General features: G+C 41.3%; 1 protein-coding gene across 6 annotated transcripts in view; it reads right to left on the bottom strand.

Moving 5' to 3' along the window:
* Positions 1 to 13654: 13654 nt before the first annotated feature.
* Positions 13655 to 25113, bottom strand: part of Chd7 (chromodomain helicase DNA binding protein 7) — a 184593-nt gene continuing 173134 nt past the window's right edge. For 5 of the 6 annotated variants that reach the window (XM_078017078.1, XM_078017080.1, XM_078017079.1 and 2 more), the window contains 6 exons: positions 23636 to 23863; positions 22438 to 22881; positions 18726 to 18947; positions 17399 to 17539; positions 17071 to 17175; positions 13655 to 15656 (listed from right to left, as the gene is read on the bottom strand). In XM_078017078.1, the coding sequence (XP_077873204.1) occupies positions 14739 to 15656; positions 17071 to 17175; positions 17399 to 17539; positions 18726 to 18947; positions 22438 to 22881; positions 23636 to 23863 (2058 nt within the window). In that variant the 3' untranslated portion in view covers positions 13655 to 14738. The remainder of the gene's footprint in view (positions 15657 to 17070; positions 17176 to 17398; positions 17540 to 18725; positions 18948 to 22437; positions 22882 to 23635; positions 23864 to 25113) is intronic. The other variant, XM_078017081.1, reaches the window with a different exon arrangement.

The raw sequence follows: 25113 nt of genomic DNA, 5'->3' as shown, positions 1-25113 counted from the left end.
AAAATTAAACACCATTTTCAGCGTGATCAACCTATTAAAATTTTAAGCAATTCTTTATGTCAGAAAATACCCAAGAAGAAATTAAAAAAAAAAATAATAAGGACCTTCATTCCTTGTAGCCACAAAATCTACAAAGTATGTATGAATTGGCCAATAATCCTGAAGTCTTCTGTGGATAAAATCAAAACTTGATGAATACAGAAGATGTTCTGAAAAATGGGAAGACATTTTATGCTTAGATGGATACATACTTAACAGTTTAAGTATGTCAATGTTTCTAAATAAATCCACAGTTTCAATGCGATCACAATATGATTAGTAATCAAATTTTTGAGCCACCCATATTTATATTACCAAGAATATAGAGGAATAAAACATCTAAATCCCTCTTTAAAATAGTTGAGAGGACTTTCCACACTAGATAATAAAACATATCATAGTAATAATAATAAAAAAGATATGATATTGGTGCAAGAACAGAGAAACTAGGGGAATATTACCCACAGAGAGATAGAGAGGAAGGGAGAGGAACTCAGTATATGATAATGGTAGCAATACTAATGAATAGAGAACGAGCAAAATTTTTAGTAGCTGGTAATGGAAAAACTAGCTCACTCTAGGGAGAAAAATAATATGGCAACTGTATGTAATAGCACAAATTTGACACCAGATAGATAAGATCCTATGCATGAAAGATAAAATTATGAAGTTAAAAAAGAAAAAAAGAAGTTGCATAAGACTTTTTTTTTCTTTTTTTTTCTTTTTGCAGTGCTGGAGATTGAACCCAGCTCCTTCCACACACAGGACAAAGTCTCTACCATTGAGCTACATCCCAGCCAAGACCTTTCTGACAGAGGGTAGAAGACTTTCTAAGTAAAATCAGATCTCTGAGAGAAAGGTAATCCCAGGAGAAAAATGGGCAAAGGGGTTCAACAGGCCCTTTACCAAAACAAAAATAAGAAAGCTTACAGCATGACAAGATATCCAAACTCACTGGTAATTAAAGAACAGCAAAATGAAACTATAATTTTACATCTGGTGCCGATTAAAAAGATAAACAAGGGCAAATGTTGATGAAGAGGTCCAGACAGCGCATTTCTGCAATTTCTGTAAGTCGCTGGACTGCAGACTGCCACAACCTTTTTGAACAACTATTCATACCCTACCATGCTAAATGTCTGTACCTGTCAATGACCCTGCAAATCCTAAGGAAATTTGTACATGAGGAGTCCATAGGAGGACATCAATGAGGCTGCTCTTTGCAGCCTTCTTTTAGTATCAGGAAGTAAAGGCCAACTTGGGACTGATCACTGGGAAAGTGGGTACCTAAAATGTGGTGGATTCATATCCCCTATGGTAGGCTGAAAAATGGCCTCCAACTTTACCCTGTTCTGATCCCTAGAAACTGTATATGTTTTCTTTATTTGTTGAAAGCAATTTTGCAGATGCAATAGTTAAGGATTTTGAGATAGGAAGGCTACACTGAATTATCCGGGTGGGCCTGACAGAATCACAACAGTCTTTATAAGAGGGAGCCAGAAGAAATCAGAGGAGAAGGAAGTGTGATAAGGAAAATAGAAAGGGACCATAGTCAAAGAATACACTATATTTGTGTTGTCTAAGGCATTAAGACTTTAATAATTTCAAAAGCAACATTATGAAACCAGTCCAGGTATACATCTATAGATAAACGGGTAAAGAAAATGTGATTGATAAATACACACACACACAGTGGAATTTTACTCATCCATGAAGAGGAATGAAATTATGACATTTGCTGATAAATGGATGAAATTGTAGAACAACGTGCTAAGTGAAACAGGCCAGACTTAGAAAGTCAAGGGTTCAATGTTTGGCATCAATAAAGACAAATAGATCAATGGACCAGAATCAAGAATCTAGTTAACAACAGCAAAAGTATGGTCGATTAAACAACAAATTAGTAAATTATTATTATCTTGATTGTCTCAATGGTTTCACAGGTGTCAAAACAGGTGTCAGTGTCATGTGCCAATTTATACTTCAATAAAGCTGTTAAAAATAAGATAAATTCAGAGAAGATAAAAAAGTAAAATGAGATATGTAACATACCACTTACATAATTAAAATATACACACACAAATAATGCTCATTTTGAACATACACATATATATGTAATAATCACATTAGAAAACAGTCTTTGGGGTTGTGGGGTTGTGGCTCAAGTGGTAGAGCACTTGCCTCGCATGCCTGAGGTGCTGGGTTTGATCCTTATAAAAATAAAATAAAGATATGTGTCCACCTAAAACTAAAAAGTAAATAAAAAGAAAAGAAAACAGTCTTAAGGGTGGGCTGGGTGGGTGGGAGCTGCGGGTCTAGACCTGGGGTAAAAGAATAAAGAAAGAAAGAAAGAAAACAGGACAGAGATTCATAAAGACAATGATGATAAACCAAAGGCTTCTGCAGAAAAACAATTGTTTCTAAAATTATCTTTATTATAGAAAAACATTTCCTAGGTCAATAAGATAGAATTTTGCCTTAATTTAAAAAGGGAAGAATTTTGAGACTTTTATAAAACTGATGCAATCATGTTACCGTCAAAGGGAGACAAGTTATATTTTAGCACTCTGGGAGACTGATTTGTGGATTACATATGCCACGTCTCTGAAAATCCTGTTAGACATTCTGTTAGCAGAAAAAAAGCTGCAATTCAATAAGGGCATAATCACCACAATGTTTATAAAGCTCCATCACACCCTCTACATAGGCCCATTGCACAGATGTTTAAGAACCCTCAAGCTGTGTTTTCATATGTAGACCTAACAACTAATTCCTAGCTGTAGTTTTCCTTTAAATAAAGCCAAGAGTAACTGAAGGTATGCTTAGCAGAGAGGTTTCCCTATGTAAAACATCATTTATTTTTCGTTTATTGTAGATGTAGGGAGGGAGTTAGAAAATAATTAGAAGTGTGTGCTTCCTTATAACATGCTATCTCCACTAACTGAACTTCTAACCTGACATAAATACATTGCATACTGTAACCTGTTTCTCCTGATTATTAACCTTGAGCATGGCAACCTATAAATCATCCCCGAAACAGCTGGCGCTCAGCATTGCCCCAAAGGTACATGATTACGATCGTTTTATATATATCTTGGTATGCAGACATGAAAAATTCATTGAAGAGGTTGGTATTGTAAGACTTATTGTAATGAATTTTCTCAAAAACATAGATCATGCTTAAAATAGGTGTCTGCGTATTATAATGCAGCCATTTATATCTTCTTGAATTACCTTGCCCATAGCTCAGCCATTTTCTTAAAGTCAAACATGATGATACCTAAACAGATTTACTGCATCACTTTGCACTGCTTGAAAGTAGAAGTTTGCTCTTTTCTTCCTGTGTGTGTGTGTGTGTGTGTGTGTGTGTGTGTGTGTATGTATGAGAGAGAGAATACCTACAGAAGCCAAGGGTACAGCTTTTTTTCTTTTCTTTTTTTTTTTTTTTTAAAGGGATTTATTTGGAAAGACATTCCTTAAAGGCGTCCACATTTGCCTGGGTTTGTCAAACATGAACTCATAGAGAAACCCCCAAACATGTTATGCATCTTACTAACTTATGAAGATGTCCCACTACTCCCTGCAAAATGTAGTTCATTATGTTAACATTAGAAAAATGAAACATTAGCACTGAAAGGCTCTGCAAGTCTTTTGCTGCAGAAGAGTGGAGAGAAGGTCCAAGTTTCGGGCCCACATCTCAGGTTCACAATAATAATGAAATAATCAGACGAATGCTGCTTATCAGGCATGAGTTCAGTGCTTAATGCCTGATGCCCGGACCTGGTGGAATTCTCACTGAAGTCTCATGAAATGGTCTATTAAGATCACCACTACCTCCACCATCGTCACTGTTCCAACTTCACATCTAAGGAAAATATCCAGACAGGTGAAGTCGCTTGTCCAAGGCACAAAACCTGCAATTGGCTGAGCGGGATTGAACTGGACTGGCTTCAACCTGCCTCTTTCCTCCTAACCACAACAGTAGATTGCTTTTTACTTCACATGGTGATTTCATACTTTCTCCTTTTTGATGTGGTTGGCTAGGCTTGTAAATTGGAATAGTAATGTGCACTCATAAGACAGTTGCCTCCTTTGAGAGGGCTGCCATAACAAAAGGAGTATGGACTGGGTGGCTTAAACAACAAAAAGGTATTTTCTCACAGTTCTGGAGTCAGGAAGTCCAAGGTCAGGGCATCTATAGGGTTGGTGTCTTCCAAGGCCTGGCTCCTTGGCTTGTAGAACTTTTATCTTCTCTCTGTGCCTTGGTGTCCCGGTCTCTTACAAATAAACACCAGTTGGATTGGATTAGGCACGCCCATAGGACCTCATTTTACCTCAATTATCTCTTTAGAACCCTATCTTCAAATGCAGTCATGTACAAAGATACTGGAAGTTGGGACTTCAACATATAAATGGGGTGGGGACATAATTCAGCCCTTAATGAATGGGATGCCTTTTTCTGGTGGAAAGCTGCCCATAAAGACGCCTGATTAGAAACCAATACGTCTGGTCCCTGTAGGTGTTTAAATCTTTCTTTGCCAGGTGAGAGCTGTTAAAACTAGCAAACTCTTTGTAGCTGCCTGTGCCTTTTTAAACTGAGCTTTGGGAAAGAGAGAGGGTTCCTGGAAGTCAACCTCTGGGGCCCATGTCCTGTCTCTCCTGGGCCCTAGAGCTGGGCCCCATAGCCCACTGGTCTCCAATTCAGTTTCCAGTCAGCTGCGTCTGCTGACCACAGCCCCCTGACGGTGACACTGCAGCTTGGGGTCCTAACATTCAGGGCTGAACAGTGAGGCTGCAAATAAGATGTTGAACTTTTTCATCAAGAAGGGAGAAATGATAAGCACTCTATGCAGAAAGGTCTTTTTGCTTTTCACCTCGGCTTCCTCCTCATCAGGAGGGAAAGCTGAAAGCAGCTCTCCAGGGCCTATTTTGTTTTGTTTTGATGTGATTTTTATACTGAAGGGCGAGTAGGAACAGGAGTGCGGGCCCTGGGCGTGCTGGGGCGGAGGGAGTGGCGACCGTGGGCGCTGTCTGCCATCTGGCAGGGGCGGGCACACCCTGGGCGTCCGGGAACCGCGTTAGCTTGGCAGGGATGCCATTCTGGTCCCGTGGCCAGCTTCCAGAAGCCAGACAGGGAGGAAACGACTCCTTTCTGTCTTCTGGCTTTGTGTGAGGACTAGAGAGAGGCCGAGAGGTGTATTCGATTGCCCCGATTTTCTCTGGGCCTCTGTGAATGAAGGAAATAATTCATTCCACCCCAAACAAACACATTTACACACATAAGCATTGGATAGATACAATGGGGACAGCATTCCCCGTGGTACTGCCACCCGCAGGGACAGTAAGCACAATAGTTGACATTGTGAGTGTTCACTCTGTACCAGTCTGCTGAGGAGCTCTAAGCATGATGTCATCAGCCCTCGTACACTGACACCCCCACTGTGTGCAGGGGACAAGGACAGTCTGCACTGCTGGCTTTGTCACACATGGAGAGGAGGGTCCTTGGCACAGAGATATTTGGGGGGAACACAATTTAACTGGATTTTCTTCTTCAGGGTCTAGTCCTCCATCAGTTTTCCATTTCTAAAATGGCACTGAAAGCGAAGCCCCATAACCTCATAGGGCTTTGCCACCTTATTTTCTTACTCCCCTATCAGAGAGGGGTCAAAAACCCTTTGAGGATCAAAGGCAATGCAGGGATCCTCTTTCAAGAGAAACACAAACACACACATAATTATGTCTCCAAGTTTAGGCAATTTGGAGCCACTGTTACAAATCCCTCTGTGGACTTAGGGAAAGAACCCTGGTTTTAAAGCCGGATTTTTCAAAGTGTAGGCTACCAAACATTTTGGATTATAAATCAAGTTAGAGGGGAGTATTTATTTATTTGGGGTACCGAAGATTGAACTCAGGGGTGCTGAGTCAGTGAGCCACATCCCCAGTCCTTTTTATTTATTTTTGAGACAACGTCTTGCAAAGTTACTTAGGGTATCACTAAGTTGCTGAGGCTGGCTTTGAACTTGCAATCTTCCTGCCTCAGCCTCCCAAGTTGCTGGGAGGTGTGTGCCACTGCACCGGCTTATTTATTTTAATGAAATAAAACACAACAGAAAATATCAAAGTGTATTAGAGGGAGCAAGAATATATTTTGTGAAGCCTGTTTAAAAAATTCATTTGAATATTCCTACTTGAATGTAGGAATGTACAGGAGGCCCCAGTGTTAGTTTTGATTGAGAACCTGATTCTAGAAGCCTCACACCCAGCCCTGGCTCGCTCCTCCAGGCTCAAGTCTATGTTGCTCTCTCAGCTGAGAACTGCCTGTGTTTCAGGATGGACACCAGCTCTATTCCTGTAGAACATTCCTTACAGTCCAGAACACCTGGCCCCACTGATTCAGTGGCTTTTACACAGCATTCTTCTATGCCACTTCTTTAGAACTCCTCAAGGGATGATGATGGCCAGGCATGGTGGTACATGCCTGTCATCCCAGTGGCTTGGGAGGCTGAAGCAGGAGGATCATGAGTTCAAAGTCAGCCTCAGCAACTCAGCAAGGCCCCAAGCAACTCAGTGAGGCCCTGTCTCTAAATAAAATAAAAGAAAGGGTGGGGATGTGGCTTAGTGGTTAAGCACCCTTGGGTTCATTGCCAAGTTATGCTTTATTGAGGGCCAATTCAGTGCCACATGCCAAGGACTTTACATATTCCCTATTTCTAATCCTTATACAACACTACAAAGAAGGCCTGACGATTATTGTTAAGTCCAGTGTACAAATGAGAAAATTGAGGCTCGGAAACGGACCCAAATCTCTTCTCTCACTGTGTGTGTGGTAGGAGCTATCTGGTTGGTGTTGCAACATGGAAGAAAAACCACATTATGTGGTTTAGTGTCCACAAACCTGCCTGCAAGATCCAGCGAAGCCAATGGCTCACTGTATGTCACTGAATCTTAATATCTTTAAAGTCCCAACCAACTTGCCTATTTCAAAGTGACAAGTATCAGTTGAGAAAATGTGTGTATGAATGCTCTAGAACATTTGATGTGTGTGATTTGTATTAACTACCTCAGGAACATGGGAAGGCCCTTAGGACCAAGGAGCTTGACCACATCCTCTCCTTCCCAATTCACCCTCCAATTTCACATTAAATATTTGGCAGTTGATTGCTGCTTAAGGACAAGAATGATGCCGATTGCTTTTCTGTTTGTCTAGTATAACAAGCTTTGAAAAAAGTATCCTTAATTAATTTGCAAAAAGACTCCATGACATTTGTTCTTAAGAGGCTTAATGTAGGAAGCCCAAAGAAAGCAAGCAAGCTGCATAAAGCTGCACTAACCCATCAATTGAGTGTCCAGGTCCAGAAGGAAATTGGCATGAGGACACTGGTGGCAGGGATGCCATTCTCTGGCCATGGCTGCCACCATCCCCACCCCATCCACCACCACCCCCATACACACCCCCATCCGCTTCTCTTTTTTGTGGTGCTGAGGTGTTGCAGATTGAACCTAGGACTTCGTGTATGTCAGGTAGGCACTTTATCACTGAACCACATCCCCAGCCCAGCTGCCACCATTTTTAGGTCACCATTGGTGGCACCTTTAAGTGAAGTGAGATATGAGCATGTTAACGCAGGAGAGGTTAATATGTGGGTAGTTTAACTGAAGTGCTTCAACTGTTTTTAATTTTTTGAAGTAATTTAGAAGCCTAGATGGTCTGTCTTTAGAGCAAAACAAGATTAATTTAAGCTGTCCCTTCTGGATGAGGTTAGGTGAGGAAGCTACAATTACAGGGAGCTGAGGACAACTGATCAAGTCACAGGTCCTCTCCCTGGATCTCTGGTTTCGGTATCTTCTTACTTAATTATTCAACACATTTAGCCATAACTGACAATCAACTGGCTAGGATAATTTGTACCTGTAACAGCTACTGAAACAGTAAGTCTGCCTAAACCTTCAAGTTCTGGTAGATTTCAGTGTCTCCCTGAGGGCAGGGAGAGGCATCAAGTGCTGTCTCATCCATGAAGATAAATATGCCACATCCACACGCATTTTAAATCTGCAGGGAGGAGTCCAATAGCATGTCATTGTAATCAAGTCTACTCTTTGTCTTTAGTTTTTAAGGCTATACCATACTACAAAGCAAGATTGTAAACTGCTTTGGAGAAGCTTTCTGATAAACATGTTGGAATCATTTCAACTGGAGATGAGTGTTTGGTCATTTAGTCATTGAAGCTCTAAATGCCAGAGAAAGTACTGATTCTCAAAGTTGCATTTCTTCTTGCATGTAGTCCAAAACGCCAGTATCTCCTAGTCCCCTCCCTCCTCTGGAAGGCTACTGTGGCTTTGCTCTTTTGGGCCTGATGAAAATCACATTAAGAACCCAACATAAAAACAAAACGCTCCCCGGCTCCATGATATCATAAACAATATTCAGATTTTGCAGTAACAATCTGCAACAATGAGGTTTATTGGAAATAAACAATCAATTGGTGCACGCGCATCAATAAGATAGCTTTTTGGTTGAAATGTAAAGCGTCCTCTTCCGCTTTAATTGTGTATATCCCTCACGGCCATGTATTCTGATGGCCAGTGGATTCTTTTCTCTAAGTGGGGCTGGGGGCTGAAGGGCCAAGCTCAGAACCTTACCTTGGGTTGTCATGGCCATGTTACTATTTTATCCTCAGAACACAGAAGTTCTGCACAAAATGGGACAGGCGTTGTTTGTAACTTTACAGTTTTAAGAGTGAGGGGGAAAGGGAGATTTTAAAATGGTTTTACATAACCCTGTGGGCTATTCTGAGTCAGTCCAGCTGCTCCTCAGAAGCTAGCTATGGCTGAAGGAGCAGACCCGGAGCTGAGAAACAGGGCAGCTTCATCTGGGGAAGAACAATGGCTCTGCAGTCAGACACAATGGCTGCCTCTCATTTTCCAGAGACTCTCACAATAAGATGGAAAGGACCATGGAGTTGCCTTGCAGGGCCCCCAGAGCCTAGTGAGGGAACACTAGCTCTGCAGCTACAGATATGCAAATCTGTCATGAGAGCTACAATAGCCCAGAAAAGCCCTGTGGGTGGGGACTGATCGAAGCAACACCAGTTCCACTGGGGCTAGCTATTTTCTGTCCTCACAGGAACCACAGGTTCCACACTTTGTCATCTCCACTTCTACAAGCTGGGGCTGCCTATTAGGGCCCTTCAGTTCCAAGGTAGCCAGGGACAAAGAAGCCATATTTCTATCCAGAAATCCTAGAGAATATGCAATAACATGCAAAAACATTTAGACTGTCAGTTGCATAGGCCATATCAGTATGCACAGACAGCATGCTTGCAACTGTTTAGTCATCTGTTTCTGTGTGTACACATATGTACACACACGTTTATATCATTTTAATGTTTCTGTAGTTGAATATACATATATTTTAAACTTGAATGTCTTTTAGACATCCTTTACTAGTCACTTTTGTACCATAAAATTCTGGAAACTTCTCATGTATTCTTCAGATCCTACCCTCAGTGGTTATTAAGACTTTGTAGCCAGATTCATTTTAGGTTTTTGTACTTTTAAGATTGTAGGTTGGATTGTTAATGGCAGCTTTCTACTTGAGACAGATGGTCCACAGCTAGCCACAGCTCCCACTGGAGAAGTCTAAATTCTCATTTTGGCCACCACACTTGTCTTAGCACTTGGCCTTGGGCAAATGATCTGACTCCGCAGGTAAAGGGGTGGTGGCAAGGACATGGATCTAACTCAATGGGGTGTGGCATAGATTAACTCACAAGTGCCTATTGACAAAAATGCTGAATTCTACAACGGGAGCTTCCTGGCTCCCAAGGAAGCATGGGGAAACATGTTAACAGGAGGGGGCTTCCATTCTCCAATGCTTTGTACACTCTGGAAAACTATTACATGTTCAGCCTGCTTAAGTTTTAGTCATCCATCCTTCACCCAAGTGGAAGCTTCTTCAACCGAGGCTGACAATGATGAGCCAGTTTGGGGTTGCAAAGCATATGAAGTCACCACAGGACCTGGCTCCTGTCACAGAAAAAAAGTCAAGTTCCTCTCCTCAGTAGTTTTGAGCTTTCAGACCAAAATGCAGAGACTGGTTGGGAAAGGACAAAGGAGGAAGCCACCTAGATTAATTCCTAAACAATATTTTGACCTGGAGGTTCTATTTGTTATACACTGGAAATCTATTGTGTTTTCCTTGAGTTACAACACAAAAAGTTCACCATGACATATTTCTCTTAGAACCCAGGGAAGACTGTAAAGAAGGAAGGCTCATAGGAAGGATGCTATTATGAAAAGGCACTGCCACACCTAAAAGACACATCTGTGAACATGTGGATACAAATTCTGCCATCTTTGCTCAAGTGATGAAAAATTTCGATATTTGAAATTTAGTCACTCCCTATTCTTCCATTTCTTTTAAATTATATGGTAAACATTTGATTATGGAGATCTAAATTAAAATTCAACTGTACATTGGAAGATACAAAATAAGACCTATAGACCCACAGAGATCCATTCGAGGCTGATTGTATGTGGTACTGGATAGCGACTTACAGATTCCAAAATACCTCGACAAGGACCATTCTCATCCTGACCAGGAAATTCCCCAAGTTGGATGACTCCTCCACCAAAAAAATTCAGTGATGAAATGCTTGTCACTGAAGGAGTCTTACATTAGATGAAATTTCAGCAGGTAATTTATCTTTTTTTTTGCCAAATGGAGTCTACTTTACTGTAAGACATCCTATGAAACTGTGGTAAATCTTACCTGTGCTGAGAAAATACATAAAACTGCTCATTAGAGAGCCATGTTGACTGAGTAAGAGCGATCTCAAGTTTTAAGTGCTTGTTAGTAAGAAGTCGTTTATGTTGTTTTGTGTCCTAATTTAAATTTATGGATGGCTTGAGAGACAGAGATGTTCACTGCACACACATCACTTGGGCATGCTCAGACATTCTCACCCACTCTACCTGTCAGAAGTCACTTCCAAAGAGATTTCAGAAGTAACTTCTAAAATCTCTTCCCCAAGACAATTAACAAATGTTTTTCATTGAATCAAAAATTAACAGGACATGAAGGAAAAAATTTGTTCTCAGTATTCTTATTCTATTCTCATAACACGAGTCTCAGCATTATTTTTTAAAAAGGCACAGTGGACGTTCTTTACCTGTTGGTTTTTCAGGTGCTTTCAGTAGTACTAGTCCTGAATTAATTGAATGTATTCACCAGAGTTAAATAGGAGGCTCTACCTCTTTAAAAATATATCTGGAATCCATCCACTGCTTTCCAATTTTGTCACCACCAACTACCTAGATCAAAGGCTGCTACAGCAGTCTCTCAGTTGGAATTCCTGACTCCCTTTTACAAGTCCTTATTTTTGCAATTGCTGCTGCACTGAACTTTTAAAAACACACATGATCGTATCACTTCCCTCCATAAAACCAAGAACTTAACTTAGTGCATAGAAGGACACCAACCCTCCCACCAAGGCCTTCCAGGACCTGTGTGATAGGGGGCTCCTGCTTCCCAATGCTTATTCCAAGTTTGTTGCCAATTCCAAATACTCTTCCCTTTGCCTGGAACATTTTCCAATCAGATCTTCATCTGCCTACTGCTTCTCAGCTGTGAGCCGAGTTCTCTCTCCACAGCGTCATGCTTCCTTACCACCTATTGCCTTATTTAATAGTATAATAATCCATCAGCCACCTCTTCCTACTGGAATGTTACATGACAGCAGGGATTGGTCTGTTTTCATTTCATTCATTTTAATTTCCAGCATAGCATCTAGCACAAGGCACCCAATATACGTTTGCCAGTGAATGTTGAACATGCTAGCACAGTAGCTAAAAGGTTGGGCTTTGGAGTTAAGCCAATCTGGGTTTAAATACCAGGTTTTAAATTGACAAGTTCTGTGATTCATTTGGGTTAAGTTTTTTTTTTTTTTAAAGACTTGATTTCTTTATGATATAAATATTTGTAGGGCAAAGCAAATCCAAATGTAAATGAGCTAACTGGGACTCAAGTTTACTTTGCCAGAGTTCACAACATTCATCTGTTATTCAAGGAGCAGGGAGACGTAAAAATACAGGAATATCAAACACTTCAGATCATCACTAGAAAATGATTTTCTTTCAAGACCCAAGAAGCGCTGTGCTTTAGAAGGGCGTGCATAGTCTCTGAAGTCAGGACTACCTGGTCCACACCTTGCTCCTGCACTTGCACGTTGGCCAGTTGCCCGCACTCCCCATGCCTTGCTCAGCTTCCTCGTGAAGAGCAGTATCTCCCTCAGAGACAGGCAGCAATGCCTGGGACAGCTCTCAGCACCTGGCTACTTCGATCACACTAAGTGTACACTGGTTACTATCAGACTGAATTGAAAATAGTTCTTAGACTAAAAATCTAATTATCAAGAATTCCACTGGAATGGAAAAATGCACTTCATCGATGTGCAAATCTGAATGAATTTAAAATCATGTCAACAGGTGAACCGTGAACAGAGTGGGCTTTGACTTAGCAACTCAGGGCTCCTGCTGGCTGCAAACAACTGATACCTTCCTTTGAAGTTCATCATCATTGCTCTTAACATTTGATGTTGTGGGGACAGTCATATTGCCTTCTCTATTTATGGAAGCTCACCGGAAAATTTCCAATACATATAGAATCACGGGAAAAGACTTCATAATGTATTCAACACATTCTCCCTACTCTTTCAGTTATTTAAATACTTCAATTCCCTGTACTTGGTGCAGAGCTGGTCTTACATTCCATGTCCAGTGAATTCCAGGTCAGAAGATATGCTAAGGCACTTCCTTCCAATGCGCACTGCCCATTAAAGTTCAAGAGATAATCGTACTAGATGCAAATGAACTGAATCCCGTGTCTAAAAAGGAATTTACACACGCTGTCTTATCACGAATTGGGTGGGGGATGGCCTGTGTGTATACCAGGGCGGAGGAGGAAGGGGAGGGGACAAAGGGCAGGCAGGGGGCAACACGAACAAATCAATTTCACCTACATTTCCTCTTCTTTTTGGCTGGATGGAAATATTGCTTTGTTTGTTCAGGTGACATAAAGGTGAAAATGGTAGGTCTCAATTTATATTTTACTTCAAATATCAAAGGTCATAAAGGGGTCTGCAAACCAAGGGCTCTTTAGACTTTGTGTGCGTGCATACGTGTGCTGAAGTGGTTCCGTTTTAATGCCACATGGGTTTTTCCACACACTGGTTTCTGGCATCAAGCTCTGGTCTGCAGGACTCCAGAGCGCCTTTGTGTCCCTTGCTGACACTATGGCATTGTGTTTTTCTACCCATTATCCAAGGATAAATGACCTAGATATTGTGCCTATTAAAGCCTCCTTTTTTCCTTTGCCCTTTTGTTCTTCGGTGTACCACATTATCACACGCTGCACACATTTTTAAGTATTCTCTGTCTCAGATGCCCTTTGGGGGAAGAGTAGGAGGAGGATTTTGTGTGCTTTTTCTGTTGAGATATCCGGCATAGAACTGAGTGAAGGTAATTCAAGGTTTTCCTTCCCGTCTAGTCTCGAAGACAATCAGTTTAGGGTATTACTAATAGCTAATCTGGTATAGGAGGATATATCAAGAAACTGTACAAAAGCCAGAATGCTGTATTTGCATCTATTGCGAATACAAAAAATAGAGTGAACACCAGTTTCCCTACATACTACATTCTATAATTACATCTCTGCATATCATGGGTCACTTTTATTAAAAGCATCATTACTACAGTTGGCAGCAATTTACATTTTATCTTACATGATAGCAGTTTTCAAAGGAAAAATAAAAGGACATCACAACAAAGAAAAACAATACATTTACAAAGTCATGTCTGTAAACTTCAAGGCTAGTTTAGAGCTGAGGTAATGCTGTTTTAGCTTTGTGGCTAAAGTAACAAAGTCCTTTAATTTAAAAAAGGTACCTGATTCTCACTTCTCTCACTCTTTATTTATTTTTCTATTTATTTTGTTTATACCAGTGCATTACAAGACCACGAGACAATGGAACTGTAGTTCTGTCTGGCAAGAACCCTCCCAGTAGGTTAATTTTCCAAAGGGACCCTTCACATTCAACAGCTGCCTTATTATTGCTGCGCCTCGGGACAGAGGCGTTCACACTAGCGTGGAGATTGTCAGAGTGTGTGGATGTGTGTGTATGCGCAACGTGGGAACCCCCGTACAGTCCAAAAGGGAAACGAATGAGCAAGTATGATATGTATGGTAAATTTCATCTTGACCTTCACAGCAAAAAAAAAAAAAAAAAAAATTAAAAGTTAAAATTAAAAAATTAAATATATAACTTCATACTTCCTTTGAGCAGCACTTCCTTCCATTAGTGCCACTCAGTTACAAATTGCTCTTTATTATAATACCAATGGTACCAAAAGAAAAAAAAAGCAGAGCATTATGTAAGTTTCCTTAAAAAGACATGATCACCTCTCAAATTTCATCTCTCCTAGGGATAATAAATAATGCACTGCACAATACTTAATGACCAAGATACCTTTTGACACACCTGTATAACATGACTTGGACTTTTTTTTTTCTTTTTTTTTCTTTTGCTACACTATGTTACAGAACAGCTTATAAAACTAGGTATGAACATTAACTGTGAGTGTAAACAGTAGGACTACCACTTGTCAAAAGTTTTAAACACTTTAACTGGAACTGGTACTGGTTATTCATCATTTTCATTGTTTTCTATCTCGTCCCCCCCATCGAGCGAGTCGAGCTCTTCACCCTGTGCTGTCTCGTCTTCGAGGACGGAGGACTCCGCAGTCTTGTCCAGGCTCTCCTCCGCATCGCTGCCTTCCAGGTTCTCTGCATCCTTAAAGGGGCCTCCCTCGGCCTTGTCAGCAGCCTTTTCTTCACTGGAACCCACGGCATTCTGGAGTCCGGCCAATGCTGGGAACCCAGGCAGCGTCAATCCCCCCAGTCCTGGAGGTAGAAACATGGATGGGTAGAAGAGGCCTGGGGCCATGGTGGACAGGAGGAAAGGGTTGAAGGCTAGCGGGTTGGAGGGCAATCCGGCCGGGGCAGTAGCAGCACCAACAGATCCATTCGCAGAGTCAGTAGCTGAAACAGCATCTGTGCTTTTCTCAGAGTCTTTGTTCTCGTCTTCGTTCTCCTTTCCTTTCTCTTCTCCTTTTGAAGTGCCGTCTTCCGGTTCTCCTTGACTAGAAGCAGTAGTGGTGTTTCCAGTAGCAGCTGAGAGAGGGCTGTTCAGCAGCCCGCCCAGTCCGAACACATTGGGCAGGCCTGCCATTCCTGGCAGCATCAGGGGCAGCACGGCAGCAGGGTTCTTAGCGTCGCCTCCGGCGGTGGCAGCTGTCGCCAGTCCTGGAGGGAAGCCCATGAGACCCGCCAGCTGGAGGGACTGGAGATTCTGGAGGTTCTGCAGGCTCGTCAGGTCCATCCCAGCAAACAGGCTGTTCACCAACAAGGGGTTGATCCCTGACGTGGAGGCGACAGCAGCAGCGGCTGCAGCTGCTCGGGCGATTTCGCTCTTGGGCCTTCTTCCTCTTCTGCTTGCTCCTTCTCCCCTCACCACAGGTCCAGTGAGAAGGCGGTCAAACATGGACTCGGGAACAAAACCCTAAAGGAACAACGGCAAAGGCAAACAACGGCTTCAGAGGTTGCAGAAGAAAACTTGATTTCACTGTGGGCACCTGTGATAACTGGAAGGGATATTCTAAAGGGAAATAGGTCAGCCATCATTCCCATTTTAAAAGCTCAATGGTAAAACTTAGGAAAGAAAAAGTTGTGTGTTCGTTATCATCATGCCAGCTTGCTGAATTGCAGAAAAATTGTCCAAGGCTACTCTATCACCAAGGTAAATGTCACGTCAACTACTTCTGTCATGCAAGAACTAAGCCATCAAAAAGCAGCCGATGACTGGTGACAGTATGTGACGCATACACACACCATACCACCACACCACCACGCTGTACCCCTTCAATGTGGATAATTTTCATGTGCAAATTAAATAGCTTTCAATTAAAAAAATGACTATGGGAGAAAATTTATCAAATAATGAAAGTTATATACATTATAGGATTTTTATACACATGACAATCTTTTCTTTTGGGTATTTAAAAAAATGAAATAATAAGAAAAAAGTAATTGAAAGAGATGGAAAATTGAATTAACTCAGATTACATGTTAGTGTCCATCCTAGAGAAATAAAAGTTTTTGTTTACAACAAAACCTGTATACAAATGTTTGTAGCAGCTCCATTTTAAATTTCAAAAACCTGAAGTCCACTCAGAGGTCCTTCTGTGGATGCTGGACTAACAGTGGAGGTATATCCAAGCAATGTACTATTCAATAATGGAACAGAACCAACTTTTAAGACACACAACCCCTTAGATGAATAATATAATAAGCAGAAGAAGTCATCTCAGAACGTTGCAGACTTTATATTTTCATTTTTACCTTCTCAACAACATAGAACTCTAGGGTATGGAGACAGGTCAGTAATAGTTAGGAGCTTGGGTCAGGGAGAGGGCAGCACAAGGAGACGGGCGGGAGGGAATCTATCCTGACCATAGTGGCAGTTCATGACAGTGATGCATGTCACAACTGATGGAACACACCAGCAGGAAATAGTCAATTATATTGTATAATCCAAACATATATAAAACAATCCATGTCATTAACCAGTAATTTTAAAATTGGAAATCACAATTAATACTCTTAATGAACTCAACCAGCACAAACTCCACTGTATAGAGGAGCTGTTCAATAGGCTTACCAGGAGCAAGTCCACCTCCAAGACTGTGAATGTGTTTCTACACAAGCCTTTTAAACCACAGCCAATTCACTTCAGATTAATGAGGTATTGATGTAAGAAATGATGATGTGTTAATGAAATAGTAAAATCATGTACAATGTCCGTTCTTTTAAGATAAGAATAAGTTACAGCTAAATAATCAATGGCCAAAGGAAGATAAAGGAACACAGTTGTATATGGATATCATTCTCAAAAGAGATGCAGAGTTTGTACTTACAGACTGCTTAACTATATCGGTCCAGTCTGGAGCAACTGCAAATTCAGGATTTTCTTCTAGCCACCTGGGTAGATCCTTCATTGGAGGTGCCATAGCTCCACCCATCTGGGAAAGGCATTTTAGGAAGGATTAAAAACCCCAAAGTCTTCCCTCCCAACTCCCCTCATTTCTTCTTCCTGCCCCACCTGTATACACACGCATACACATACTCTAGGAGAAATGGAATTCTTCCTCCTTACAAACAATGGCAGGAAAAGACACTTCTTTCGGGGTTTAAAAAAAAAAAGAAAAAAAATCATGGCGATCAAGTCCCTTTTCCAACCTTTACCTTCTTCCCATTTCGCTTATTGACAACAGGCACCCTTTCTTCTCCTGTCAAAGTGTTTATATCCAATTTATTAGGATTTCGACATCGATGTCGTTTCTGTTTCGGTTTCTGAAACGAGGAAAACAGCACATCTGTGTTCTTCTGCAAAAGAAAAAATGCATTCAGTAAAACTGTTTTTATCACCAATTCTTTCCTATACAAATGCCAAAGAGAAGAGTCAAGTCATTTTCAACTCTTATGGAGGTTTCAAGAACCATTTGAAGCATTCATAGGCTGTACTGTTCTTTAAAAGGAACCCCAGGCCCTGGACTATCAAGAACTAAGCAAACATATAAGCTAAGAATCTGCTCAATCAATAATTCCTTTAAAGGTTTTGTTCAAAAGTTTAACCAATTTATGGTATTTAAACAGCAAAACAGCTTTCTATAGTCCCTTCACTGATTTCTAGTCAGCAACTTGAACACAGAGACAACGTGAGATTTTTGTTCCGGAGTCTTGTGTATTGATGATGTGATAAGGGTGGGGCAGTGAGGAGGTCTTTAACAGCAAGAACTGAGCTGGCCTAAACCAACCACCACAACAACAATCCGAAACCAAGACCCAGAACACTTTGTATTTTTAAAAACACTAATCACGTAAGTATAGGAAATAAAAGATTTGTATTGCCAGCTAGCAAAGGGTTTGTAACCAATTGTCTGGAGATATTAACCACCTATTGCTTGATATTAGTCAATGAAATCTATGGCCATCAGGGCCTAGTGGCATGTATCTGTAATCCTAGCAACTCCGGGAGGCTGAGACAGAAGGATCTTAAGGCCAGCCTTAGCAACTTAATGAGGTCCTCGGCAACTTAGTGAAACCTGGTCTTGATAAATAAAACAAGTTGGGGAAGCAGCTCAGTGGTTAAAAAAAAAAAAAAAAAAAAAAAAATCTCGAGCCAAATTAACTGATCAAATCTCTGAAATGGTTAAACCTTGTCTGAAACCCCCTAAAGTGCATTTGAGACTGTTACCCCAACAATGAGTCCACCTGGGAAGCGTGCTACGGGAAGACCAGCTGAAGAAATCATGTCTCTTATGAGGGAGAAGTATAAAAATGAACAATGAACATCTACAAGGAACTCTAAGAACGTACTTCAGCAGGACAGAACCTGTAGCTAGTTTTTCTAATTTAAGAGACACAATGACAAGAAACTGGGGAAGGTTCAAAGAGGATGCATTCAAGCAAAAGGCAGAGGGACCTGTCATCAGGGATTTCCATGTTGGATGGGAATGAGGAGGCCTGGCCCGACAAGGTTCCTGCCAATTCTAAACTCCATAATACTTACTGGTACGTAACTTGGCATGTCAACAGTGTAAGTAGGGTGAAGCTTCAGCCATTCAACTAAATCCTTATTTTTAGGAGCATCTTCCCCCACCAGCCTTGTCCCATCTTCCAGATTGATAACAGGGATCCGAGTGTCTGGGTCCAGCTGTCCGGGAGAAGGAATGTTTCTTATTGGTGGAGTTTCTATATCTTCTTCAAAAGCTTTGGTCACCTCAGCATCCTCCTGCAGAAAGTTGACAATGATCTGAATTCTCAGATGAAGACAGAGATCCTGACAATGTCCTATCCCAAGAAAACACTCTTAGCCTAATGGATCTTTCAAAGGGGGGGGAAAAAAAGTTCCTTGAAACAATGCCGGTTTTGGAATGACTATTAAATTAGAACACGATGCTTTATAGTATTCTTCACAATGTAGAATTAGTAATTAGGCAGAAAATTCCAAGTCCGTCATGGCTCCATGCTTTGAAATGCTAGGCAAGCCACTAGAACACAATGTGGACAACGAGGTCTGAGCTCAACAGGCACAAAAGGTGGGCTGAGAAGCATCTGTTCAAGGTATAGTTTTGTTGGTGGAGTGACATTTTGTGGTAGGTATGTGGCAATTCTGGAAAGAACAACCCTAACAGAAGCCAGCATCCAGTTACTGGTCCTTAAACTCTATTCTCTCAACCTCCAGACCCCCATTTCTCTACTCCCACAGTTTCATCTTTTCCCACCATGGTCTTCCAACTTTCCCAAACGGTCTGATTCTAGTCCCAGCCCACTTCAATTCAATCTCCCCACTGCTCCAGTGGAATGAGTTTCCCAAAATACCACTTTGGTTCGATATTTAATGCTCCCTTACTTAAACCACTGTGACAACTGGATCCCTTGCTTTCAGGGTAGTCCAAGTTCCTCAGCATGGCAACCCAGGCCCTCCACAATCTGCACCTGCCTTATCTCCAAGCTTCTCTCCGCTGAAGTCTGCCTCCTCACCAAGTTTCCCAGCCAGTAACTTCCAGTTCATCAGACACTGAGGCTCTCTCTTGCTCCATACCTCTGGCTCCTACGTGATCTTCAAAACTTAATGAAAATATGACCATCTCTGGAAAAATTTCCTCCTGGATCTCCCTCCACCTCCCGCCCATGCACTCCGCCCATTTTCTCCTCCTTCCACTCCCAGTCTTCCTTTGGACTCAAAATGTACCTGGGGCACACCTTGGTCATGACACACATATTACAAGTTGAGCCTCTCTTTGAAATGCTTGGAACCAGGAAGTGTTTCAGATTTTGGATATTTTTTTAGATTTTGGAATATTTGCTTATACCTAATGAGATATATCCGGGATAGCCTTCAAGTCTAAACATGCAATTCATTTATGTTTTATATAACCTTTATACACAGAGCGTAAAGGTAGTTTTGTGCAATATTCTTAGGGGATCTACATTTTGACTGTGACCTTTCATGTGAGGTCAGATGTGGAATTTTCTACTTGCAGTGTCATGTTGGTTGAAAGTTTCAGATTTTTGAGCATTCTGGATTTGTGAATTAGGGATGCTCCACCTGTACTTATCTGTCATCCTAACCCCAATTGTGAGAGGGCAAGCACCAGTAACAGCAAGACCTTACTCTTTGAATCTCAATGCCTGTCACAAAAAACAAGCCCTGCTTCTACAATTTTTCTGGAGAGACCCTGACTTATCATGGCAGCAGGAAACAGTCTCCAGTTAGAGTGTTGACTAATATAAGATTTTAGGGTTCATTCTGCTCCACAGTGCTGACTTTTACATTTCTTCCCACTCATTGTTTATAGATCAATCAGCATTTTTTCTTATATTTTATTTGCATGCACATCAACCCTATGACATCAAATGGGGAACTCCCCCACCAATTCCAAAATTTGGCAATTAAAAAAAAGCCTTCAAAGTACACTCCCCTAAAATCTATTAGGGGTTTTCTGAGGCTTGAGCCAGATTGCTAAATGTGACTTCAGAAAAAGAAAAAAAAATCAACAAATTCTTTGAGATGGCCTAAGGTAGGTGAAGTGAATAAAGTCAGCCTCGAGTTTATTTCCAGGTAGGTCTTCACAATAGGGAAATAGCACCTGCACTGCACTATTAATTCCTTACACCTGGTCCCCAGATAAGTAGGCCTTATGGTACAAATACAAAACTCGAGAGGAAATGAAAAGAGGTGTTGAACTGTAGGAACTCCCCATCGTGCTCATGTGTATGGAGAAGAAATCTTTTCCGTCAATAAAGTAACAAAGTGCTAGGTAGTTTCACGCAGGAAGGCTAACCATCAGTGGGACAACTTTGCCTGGCTTCCACACCCTAGAAATGCATTCTAAATGTGGAACACACGTTAAGTCATAGCTGACCCATTGCAAAGTGTATTTGCCCAAGATTCTAAAAGTAACTGAATAATCAACAACTATATCCATTATTACAAGTAGTAAATGATTTTGAGAGTGTACCCTTAACCTCCTGTATACTTCTTTTTTTTAGGTCACACCAAGGGGCAAACATTGCAGTGAATGCTATTTCATCATTTCTCCACCAGGCCTTTTCCTAACTTATTAAAAAAATACAAAGTATGCCACCTGTGGTGGCACATGCCTATAATCCCAGTGACTCAGGAAGCTGAGGCAGGAGGATAACAGGTTTGATTCGGCCTCAGCAACTTAGTGAGATCCTGTCTCAAAATAAAAAATAAAAAGGGCTAGGGATGTGGCTCAGTGGTTAAGGGCCCCTTGGGTTCAATTCTTAGTACCAAAAAAAAAAAAAAGGAAAGAAAAAGTTATTATTATTTACCAATTATCTTGAACTTTCTCTAGATTTAGGAAATATAAAATTCAACAAATAATAATAGGGATGTAATAAGGAGAAACATGTTAAACAGCCATCTTCTCTTAATCTTAAATTTTTGTGTTTCCCAAACTATCCCACTTCCCATGGAAAGGGGGTCATAGAGGCCTGGGTCCAATGCTGCTTCACTGACTGGAGTTTCAATCAATAGACTAAGGACACTGAATGCTAATTAACCTTTCAGGAAGACAGCACAAGTAATAGGAGTTCTTTGGTTTGGTAAAACCTTTGTATTGGTGAATCAGATGCCACATTTTTGGGTGGCATGGTTGAAGCAAATAAAGGAAGAGAATTACTTTGATTATAATGCATTAATTTCCTGCAAATTGAAAAACAACAGTCAAAAATCCATCGGCCCATACATTTCATTCAAATGTAAACTAGCAAAATATTTTGAAAACATCCAGTCATGGAGGTAGGTGCATTTGCAATCACTGGCTTTACACATGAACATAAATCTTAAGCCTGAAACTAAACGTTTATACGAATCTAATAGATGCCAGGCCCTAAACATCAATATTTTTAAAAAGACAAGCTTTTTTCCACCTCAAGAATTCAGAGATAACAATCCTGGGCTCAGAAAAACTTGTTTTTGTACTGGGCTATCCTTCCAAGAACAATCGATACGTCAGAACCTTGGGAAGAATAAATATTCAAACTACACTTGGTTTAGGCTGAGTGATCTGTGTCAATGATCAACACAATCTTCCAGCTCTGAACCATGACTCTTCATTCTAATTCTGTTTCTCTGGTAGAAGAAGCCAGCTGTCCCACTACATCACTGAGAAGCACACAGCCAGCGTTGTCAGCAGGGCCCCTGGCCATCAAGGTGGGCACACACAGTGGAAGCCAATTCCCCAACTTACTGCACTCAAGGACGTCCGTTTGTGGCTCATGAAAAGCAGATCAAGGCCCTCCACGTTTTTCCTCCTGCCCCGCCTCCTCTTCATGGGAGGCTCTCCATCCACTAGGGAGCCATTAAGCAGATGCCTTGTGGGTGTGCGCGAAAGGCCTGCTTGGAGCAGTTCCATTTGAGTCTTAAAGGCATCGGACATGGGTGTCGAGACGTTAGGCAAGATGAACTTAGAAGTAAGAGATGAAAAATTTGAGGTAGAACTTGTTGCCTCTCTTGAGGCCTTTGATAAATCTACAACTTTTTCTTGTCCATTTTCTGAGACCACCTGAGACTCCCGCAGCTGGGCAACCATCTCCATGAGATTTCGCCTCTTGGCAGCTCTTTCAGCCTCAATTTCAATTTTTCTTCTTCGCCGCCGCCGCTGGCGAGGGACCGAGAGGTTGAGGGCATCTTCCTATTGAAAATGTCCAACAGAAAAGAGCTGCAATGAGCCAAACTGTACCTGCTATAGAGACTGGCAGTAGAAATAAGCAGCTTAGGAAATTAAACATTCATGACTGGGGACCAGAAAGGAGGAAATAAGCAACCACCTTATTTCTAAACTGAAACAGTTAGCAGAGTGGCACACACCTGGGACCCAGCTACTCAGGAGACTCAGGCAGGAGGATCACTTAAGCCCAGGGACTTGGGGTCACTCTGGGCCACATAGTGAGACCCTGTGTCAAAACCAAGTAGGATGGGGTGGGGGGGGGTTGTGGTTTAGTGGTAGAGCGCTGGCCTAGCATGTGAGGCACTGGGTTCGATCCCTGGCACCACAAAAAAATAAAGACAAATAAAATAAATGTACTCTATCCATCAAAACTAAAAAAAAAAAAAAAAATTTAAAAAAACAACAACAAAACAAAAAACCAAGGACGACAAGCAAAACACAAACTCCCAAACCACATTAAGATTTGGAAGCTAGGCCTAATGGTGCACACCTGGAATTCCAACAACTCAGGAGGCTGAGGCAGGAGGTTTAAGCCCAGCCTGGGCACCTCAGCAAGGCCCTGTCCCAAAATAACAAATAAAAGAGGGCTGGGGATGCTGCTCAGTGGTAACAGCCCTGGATCTGATCCATAGTACCAAAAAACAAAGAAAGAAAAGAAAAAAAAAATTTTTGCATTCTTTTTTCCTTTAAACTAAAAACACAAACCTCTCTAACTTACCTTTGATAACTGAGGGGAAGTGGTGATATCCTCACTCCCACTAATGCTGGCCTGCCCGACCATGGAGAGCTCGGCAAAGCTCCTCTTCTGCAAGGGACTGTCCACAGTGGTGGGTGTGTAGCCAGGGATGAGGCCCTGGAAATCAAACATCTGGCGCCTATTTACTGGCCATTTGCCTTTCAACACTGCTTCACAGATGTTGTCTAATCGGTTTATCATTACTCTATCCTGGAGGGAGAAGAAAAGTCACATGAAATTGTAACAAAGACCTGGTTAAAATTACTAGATAAATATATCCATCAAGATGTTAAAGAGCATAAAATGTTTAAAAGTCAATTGTGTGCGTTTATGGGGGTGGGAGTGGGGAGAACAAAGTAAGAAAACCAAACAAGAAAGTAAATACACAGAATCCACCAAAATGGCTTTGTTCTGATGAGGAGTCCTAGGTGGCTCCAATAAAGAAAGCTGACTGTTTTCCAACCATGAACACGAAACTGCAGAAAACATCAAATAACCGCCACCTTCAAAACAGCCTCGTAGTTTCCCAATGAACTCTCAGACTCCCCCTAGACCGGCTGGGGGACCGTGGTGGATGACAATGGGACACTGCACTCAGCATCTCCATGCAGTGTCCCAGCAGATCCACAGGCTAGATCGCAGTGTGTCCCAGGAAGGGGGACATCATTAGCGTCACTATTAATAAAGTTCAGCATTATGAAATGGGCACCAACCTAGGAATGTCAATTTGCATTCCCCACCTATTATCGCTTCAAATTTCATTGAAGCGTGCACATTAAAATTTTCTAATTACAGCTCTTAAACCAAGTTTCCATAGATTAAAAGTGCCTGCTACTATAAATCTTTGATCTGAAAAACTCCCTACAATATTCAATAAGGGAGATTAGCATAAGGTGGGTACTGAAAGGATATAGAGAGGGGTTCAAAATACAAAAAAAAAAAAATCTTGATACTACTGTCAAAAATTTCACCTGTGAAGCAACATTAACTCTGTGAAGACCTGCCTGGGGATGAGCCAATAAAGCCTGTTTGGGGGTTGCTTGTTTTAAACCAGACAGTGCTGTTATGGTGATTAGGATAATGATTTCCCCACTCTAAGAAACAGACTCAAATGACACAGGGACTTATTATAAAATTATGCTGTTTAGCCGAAAATGTAATTTCCATTTGTGTCTTGTTACAGATAACATTTGGAATGATCTCATGATGTATTGGAGCAAATGGGCCACATACACTTTCAAGATGAATTCACTGAAACAAGAATCCACTGGACAACAAGATTCTACTGGACAACTTGTGTAACTGACCTAAAATGGCCCCAGGAACCAAAGATATGAATAGTTCTGTTTCTTATTATTTTTCTTCTGGGTCTCTTTTCTTATAAAGTGTGCTATAGATCTTTTTCTTTGGGCTTTTTCACATCATTCTCTAAAAACGTAAGAAAAACCCAGTCATTGTGT

The sequence above is a fragment of the Ictidomys tridecemlineatus genome, chromosome 7 (assembly GCF_052094955.1).
Source record: "Ictidomys tridecemlineatus isolate mIctTri1 chromosome 7, mIctTri1.hap1, whole genome shotgun sequence".
Taxonomy (NCBI): domain Eukaryota; kingdom Metazoa; phylum Chordata; class Mammalia; order Rodentia; family Sciuridae; genus Ictidomys; species Ictidomys tridecemlineatus.
Note: the sequence above shows the minus strand (reverse complement) of the source record. Positions and strands in the feature narration are given on the sequence as shown.